Genomic DNA, 7,566 nt, shown 5'->3' with positions numbered 1-7,566 from the left:
AACCAGGCCAAAGGGGAGAACTCCTTCAAGGAGTGAAAGGGCCGGCAGGTCGGCCCCAGCTAACGGAGGTGCCCAGAAGAGAGGAAAGCGCGCAGCAACATCCCTGCGCTCGGACCGCCCCACGCACGCCCTCAGCATGAGTGAAGAGGGAGCTAGGTTAACAAATAGCAGGGTAAGGGAATGTAGGGCTGGCAAGAAGGCGGGCCCACGGCCCTCTGGACCTCCTCGAAGCCAATGAGCGGCCCTCATTTCTGGACGCCACGCCCAATCACAGCCGGGAGGGAGGGCGCGGCTTTTGACTGGACCGGGGAGGGCCGGGGCTGCAGGCTAGAGGCGTGAGCCGGCACCACTTCCCGCTCCGGGCGCTCTGGGTCCCCGCCCACCGCTAGTCATGTGAGCCACCAAAATGGCGGCGCTCGGGCGTGAGGCTGGGACTGACCTGAAGGATGCAGGTGTGGTGCCGGCGAGACCCGGGGAAGCGCCCAAGGTAGGCGGAAACCCGGGGCCGTATGAGTCGTGATTTCTGCAGCCTCTATTGACGGGCTCTTCTGAAATGATAGAATTTTAAAACCTAAAGAGAACAGCCTCCAAGCCCACGCGGGACGCAGTGAAGCCCCCAGTTGTTATGGAAGGAGGCGGAGAGAAAATAGACTTAAAGTCTAGTCCCGATTGCTTGCAGTTTCTTTTCTCTTGTCTCCAGGCCTTTCGCTGGCTTTCAACTTGAATTACTTCCGTGTAGTTTCTTCCACACCTTACCCCACCCCTACTAAACTCCCTTTTAGATATTCCTTTAAACGTCACTACTCTGGGAAACCTTCCCACACTTCTTCTGGCTAGGTTAAGGCTTTTCTCATGTTTTTTGTTTGGTTTGGTTTCATTTTTATGGCACACTAATTCTGCCTTTAAATTACCTACCTTTTTGTCCTGACCTCGGTCGGGTTATGGATTCCAGAGGACACAACTGCTTTTTAATGATCCTAAGGTCTTTCAGATACCAGGTGCTATGTAAATGATGGATATTAAATGAAATTCTGAAAAGCCAGGTAAAATAATACACATAAAAGCAGTACAGAACTACTTTGCAGACTATAAACTTGAATACATAACACTCTTACTGAGATAATCGTGGTGACCAGTTGAGTGGCCTTGGACAAGTCAATTTTTAGATAAAATGCTTGTTACAGTTGATGGAGGGAGGTGGGTGGGAGATGGGCTAAATAAGTAATGAGTATTAAGGAGGGCAGTTCTTATGATGAGCACAGGATGTTTTGTTTTGTTTATTTAAGATTTTATTTATTTATTTGACAGAGAGAAATCACAAGTAGATGGAGAGGCAGGCAGAGAGAGAGAGAGGGAAGCAGGCTCCCTGCTGAGCAGAGAGCCGGATGCGGGCCTCGATCCCAGGACCCTGAGATCATGATCCAAGCCGAAGGCAGCGGCTTAACCCACTGAGCCACCCAGGCGCCCCAGCACAGGATGTTTAATGTAACTGATGAATCACTAAATTCTTCTGAAATCAATATTAGACTCTGTGTTAAATAACTGGAATTTAAATAAAATTTTTGAAAAAAATTAAAATTAAAAAAAGTCAGTTATCACAAAGTCTTTACATTTCAGTACTTGTTAAAAAGTCTATCAAGGGACACCTAGGTGGTTCAGTGGGTTAAAGCCTCTGCCTTCAGCTCAGGTCATGATCCCAGGGTTCTGGGATCGAGCCATACATCGGGCTCTCTGCTCAGCAGGGAGTCTGCTTCCCCTCATTCTCTCTCTGCCTGCTTCTCTGCCTACTTGTGATCTCTGTGAAATAAATAAATATATATATATTTTTAAAAGTCTATCAGAAAATTACTGATCTCTTTCTCTGCTTTAGTAACAGTGCCTTCCAAAGACTAGATGGAAGATTAATGTTTGCACTCAGTAAGCATTTGTCTTGTTTCAGTGTTTTAGAATCATAATACTGGGTGTCTGGTTCCGTCTGTATTGATAGTGTAGACAGGTATAAGGTTGGTACAAGGCATTGCCTTAGAGTTTTCTTTGTGGGAAATAAGGGAATTAAAGGAATTGGATGACAGCAAAATAAACATTTATTTTAAATAAACATATGATAAATTACCATGTTACTGGTATCTGCCTTCATAGTATATTAGATGGATTAGATATAGAGTCTCCCTTAGATACTACTATATCTTCTGTTTTCCATTTAGATGTCCAAAAGAGCCAGAAGATTAAATCTAATCCATAAGAAAGTATAATTTATCATTTTTTACCTGTCCCCTCAGATATTTTAAAGAAAAAAATAGTACTGGCCAGAGTCCATTTCTACAATGATGCAGGGCAAGAAGCTTGTCCCTTATTACTCATTTTGTAATAATGTATGAAAGTTAAAGGAGCCCATACCTTCAGAATGTTTATGCCATGGATAACTTAACCTTTCATTAGTTAGGGTTAAGATTGGTACATATCACTTATTCAACAAATGAGTATTACGGTGATGTTTAACAATTACAGCATGTGTCCACTAATTACCAGTGTCAGAATCACTTGGTTTATTAAAATGCAGATTTCTAGACTTCATCCTACTCCTATTGAATCCAAATATCAGGAGGGAGCTCAAAAAACTGCATTTCAAATAAACCCCGCGTGTGATTCTGGTGCAAACTAAAGGTTGAGAATCACTGATTTATTATCTTCTGAGTTCATTATGCTTATTCCACTCTAATTCTTTTGCCCGGGACTCTTGAAATTTGAGATCTAGTCTATGCCCTTAATGTAAAGTGGAGGTCAGTATAAACTGTGAAGGGCCTTAATTTTTTTAATCTATTTGTTGGCTAATCTGGACTCCCATAATGCTAGCATGGCAAAAGATTTAACAAATGTTATTGTTAAGAGTTTTCACAGAGACGCAAGAGTCTTACCCAGAGCAAAAGATTCAGAAAGGATCCTTTCTTAAGATCCAATTTTGTTTTGTTTTCTTTATCACTGTTTTTTACTTTCTTTTAAGGTGCTGCTGTATAAATTGTTGTGGTCCCTTGACATTGGCAACTGTCTATTCAGATATCACACTTGGGACATAGGAACTTTCCCACAGTGGAGCCCCGTGCCATGGGTCCAGATTCCCTGGTATACTACATATAGTTTCCAGCAAATGCTGTGCTTCTGCCGCAGGTGCTCCTAGGGAACTGGATATATAATTTACATAATCCAGGGTATCCATAAGCATTACCTCTTCCTAGCCTGGAAGAGTATCCCTCTCTCACTAAGTGAGGCAATCCCTGCTCTCCTCCTTCTCCAGGAAACTCAGCATACTCTCCAAAATGATCTCAGGCTTTCAGGAGACAGTTGTTAACAAGTGCTGTTGTTTCCTTCTAGCTCTGAAAAAGCTAGAGCAAGAATACAAAGTTTGTCTACCTTTGGGGAAAACTGTAAGAAAACAAAAATTCTGTATCTCAGAAAGTTATCCTTCTACACTAGGTCCTAAGACAAGTCAATCTTTCTGAACCTTATTTTTCTCATCTATAAAAGTGTAAAAATAGAGATGATCAGTATTCTATAAATTTCACAAAAAGTCATTATCTAGCAGATAAGAGCTACTAAATATTGACTGAATCATTGACAAAGTATGTGAAAGCAGATGACAGTTTTACTAGGATCTAAATCGTTTTTAATCTGAACCTAAAATTTATAAGATTTATTATTAATATCATTAGCTATTATGGTTCTGAAATTTTGTGTTTTCCAGGACATCAGAATGGCAACATACACACCTGGTCAGCCCAGTCTTTCTCTGGAAGATGCAAAACTCAGAAAACCAATGATCATCGAAATCATAGAAAAAAAAATTGAATATCTTAGAAAAGAAAAGTAAGAGACATACCCAGACTGAAAGTCTCTAACTTTATTTGCACATCTTCTATATTGCCATTGTTTCTGAGTATCTAAGATCCTATTAACTTTATTGAGTTGGTTATAGAGAGTTTATGAAAAAACTTGAGGGAAAAAATACACAGATGAAAATAGTAGTTTGTTGGAATATTGAGACCGTGGACAATTTCTTTTGCTTCTTAGAAAGAAAATGTCCAAAACTATTGTTGAAATGTTATTTATACAGTAAACATTTTTAAATTAAAAGCAATTAGGAGAACACCATTTTGGGAGCTATTTATATTTAATTGGTATTTAATTATAATTACATTCAGTTTAGAATTGATTAACTCAGCATAGTGCTGAATTCAAAAAGAAATATAGATTCCATGATGTACGTATAGTTTCATATTACCATTTCAACTTAGATTAACAGAGCTCAAGAATAAAATAAAAGGACATTAATCTTAGACCTCAGACATTTTGAATTTAGGTTTGAGTCAGAATCAGTAAAACTAGATGTGTCAAATCTCTTTGCATATCCTAGACAAATTGTTTTAAATATATTTGCCCTAATTAAGAAATAGTTATTTGTTAGAGGGCCTAACCAAATGTAAACAACTTTGACTTAAGCAAATTAATTTTTTTAGTAGCAAAAGCAGTATTCTTAGGTATCTCATAAATTTGCCTATATATTGGAACATACTCATTTTTATTTGTGGCCAAAATTTTATCTCTTAAAAGAGTTCCATTTTAGAACTACTCTAAGTGATTTCAGAAAGAGGCTTCTATCCTCTCATTAGAATGCAAATTCCATGAGAGGGGGGATGTTTTTTCTTTATTCATTGCCCCATCCTTAACACACAGAAGATGTCTTTTGCATAGTAAGTGTTGAAGAAATACTTGATGTTGAGTAAATACATAATAATAAATGACTACCCAGGAAAGGATATCTCTATTAAGAGAATATTATGTTGAATGTAATTTTTCTCTTTGTTTTTCCTATAGGACTTTAAATATATATGGCACAGCATTCCTTGGAACAGCAGCTAGTTTCTCTGGAATAATGGCCAACTTCATTTTCAGACATTGCTTCAAGGTTAAACATGATGCTTTGAAGACATATGCATCACTGACAACACTTCCGTTTTTGTCTACTGTAGTCACTTATAAGCTCCTTGTAACGGATGCTTTGTATTTGGGTAAATTTCAATTCATTAATATATAATGTGTTTATGTTTAAGTAAAATTAGACATTAATATATACTGTTGATAATGATCACTAATGCTCGTATATTGCTTTGCCACTTAGAAAGGACCTTCACATACATTATCCTAGTTCATCCCCACCACAGTCCTCATGATTAGGCAGGGCACGTCGTGTCATGTCCTCTTTACAGATACACAACCAAAGGTAAGACATGTTCATGTATGCTAAGAGACAACATACTGGAGAAAAAGTAAGTTTTGGCATACTGCACACATGATTTCAGATTCTGCTTCCCCCCACTTAAGTTTTGTGACAATGCACAAGTCATTGAATATCTGAGACTCCATTCTATAAATCAGGACTACCAATACCTACTTCTCAGGACTGCTGTGATGATTAAAGTACTGTATGTTAAATGCCTAATGAGGTAGCTAGCCTATTGTGGGCTTCTAATGTTATTTCCTGCCTCCTCCTCTTACCTTAAGTTTTATAACTAGTCATTGATGGAACCTCTGAATCCTATTTATCAGGTCCCTGCTCAAGTATCTCTTTCCCAGGAAAATCTCTGATTCCCTCAGGGTAGGTTAGGTTTCTAGATAAATCTTCTGTTCATTTTACGTTCAAAGCATTGTGCACAATTAAAAATTATGTATTTAAATATTTGTCCTAGTCCTTCTTTCCTTGTAGACTCACTTAAAGGGTCTCTTTTTTGCAACATATCACTAATCCATGCCTGACACATAGCAATAAAAATGTATTAACCTAGAATCCAGATGTCTGGGTCTACTTGTTTAATATTTTCCTTATGGAATTGCTTTCTGCAACAATTATATATATAAGAGATAACTTAAGTATAATAAAAGCATTTTTTTAAACATGGTGCATTTAGTCTATCATGTGCCTTAGACTGAGTTTCTAATATTCTTTCTGTTGTTTCACTGTGATTGAGGACAGTACAGATAACTACTCTGTGAGGATACAAGACTGTCTTAATAACTCTTATCCTGAATTTTAAAAAGAAACCAAATTTACTTTTGTTTTCCAGGCAATATAAGCCAGGAAAATTGTGTTCTGAGAAGTTCACTGATTAGCATAATATGTGGTGTTTTATATCCCTGTGGTTTGGCTTTCTCTAAAAATGGACGCCTTGCAGTCAAGTAAGTCTGTCTGTTTGTTCCTTTTCTTCCTTCCTTTCTCCATTTTTTTTTTTTAAGATTTTATTTATTTATTTGACAGAAAGAGACACAGCAGGAGAGGGAACACAAGCAGGGGGAGTGGAAGAGGGAGAAGCAGGCTCCCGCCAAGCAGGGAGCCTGATGTGGGGCTTGATCCCAGCATCCTGGGGTTATGACCTGAGCAGAAGGCAGATGCCACCCGGGCACCCCCATTTTTTTTTAAATGTACATAAACTTTTCTTATTCTTTAGCTGCGAATGACACACTTTAATTATAATGTAGTTTGGTACTTCAAATAGCTGGCTTTAAACCTTTTTGCTATGTATATGAAAGACCATAGAATAGAAATTATCCATTTGGGGGATATCAATGAACTTTTCATAGAAAATACATCCGAAAGAAGCTCTTGATTATTTTTCCTTTTTAGGTATCATACTGTTCCATTGCCACCAAAAGGAAGGGTTTTACTTTACTGGCTGCTGCTTTGTCAGACAGAGATAAAAGCAATGATGATTCCTCTAGTCTTAGATACGGCCTTTGGGATATTTAATGGTCTACAGCATTATGCAAGATTTGAAAGTAGACGAGAAAACTGTACATGAAGATTAAAGAGTGAGTGGATACTAAATCAGCACAATGGGGTTTTTTTATGATGAGGACTCAGGCATTGCTGAAGCAGTTAAAAGTAACTGGACAATTTGTTTCTATTCCTTTGCCTGGTATACAATGTACTCAATAAATATTCAGTAATTCAGTATTTAAATGTAAGTTTCATCTTTCTTTATTGTGTGTGGAAATGAGTTTGAGACATCAAGGTCTGCTCTACAAATTTATATATTCATGAGACATTTAAGTATCTTATATCTCAAGTACCATGTAACATGTAATAAGGAATGGTCCTTAACCCAGAAGGAACTCATAATTAGAAGAGAAATTTAAAATGTGAACACATAGCAAGAGGAGGTTTGAGAAGTACACAAATAATTCTGTGGGCACAGCGGATATGGCTTTTAACTACTTGGTTAGTGGTAAAAACTAAGGGAAGAAAGTGACATTTGACCTATATTTTGAAGGAGTAGTTGACAGTTCATAAGAAAGCAACACAGAAATTAACGTACAGCCCATTCCTCTCTCCTGCACTCTTATTCTGTATACTTTCTAGCCTCTTATCATTAACAAATGTGCTGTTAAAGGAACTTTATTAGGTGCCTTTTATGCTGTGCATTATTATAGATACCAGGGGTCCAAAGATTCAGTCCCTACCCTCAGGAAGCTCAAAATTTAAGGAAAGAGATTACAACACTTTAAGTCTTTGAGAAC

General features: G+C 37.9%; 1 protein-coding gene across 1 annotated transcript; it reads left to right on the top strand.

Moving 5' to 3' along the window:
* The first annotated feature begins 330 nt into the window (after positions 1–330).
* On the top strand, positions 331–7,009 carry TMEM126B (transmembrane protein 126B). Its single transcript, XM_059187627.1, is given in 6 exon segments — positions 331–487; positions 3,740–3,861; positions 4,870–5,063; positions 6,117–6,228; positions 6,674–6,829; positions 6,831–7,009. Coding segments are annotated over 6 exon segments (690 nt in total). The 5' UTR covers positions 331–406; the 3' UTR covers positions 6,856–7,009.
* The last annotated feature ends 557 nt before the right edge of the window (positions 7,010–7,566 follow it).

The sequence above is a fragment of the Mustela lutreola genome, chromosome 1 (genome assembly GCF_030435805.1).
Source record: "Mustela lutreola isolate mMusLut2 chromosome 1, mMusLut2.pri, whole genome shotgun sequence".
Taxonomy (NCBI): Eukaryota; Metazoa; Chordata; class Mammalia; order Carnivora; family Mustelidae; genus Mustela; species Mustela lutreola.
The sequence above is the reverse complement of the archived record's forward strand: the minus strand, read 5'-3'. Positions and strand labels throughout refer to the sequence as shown.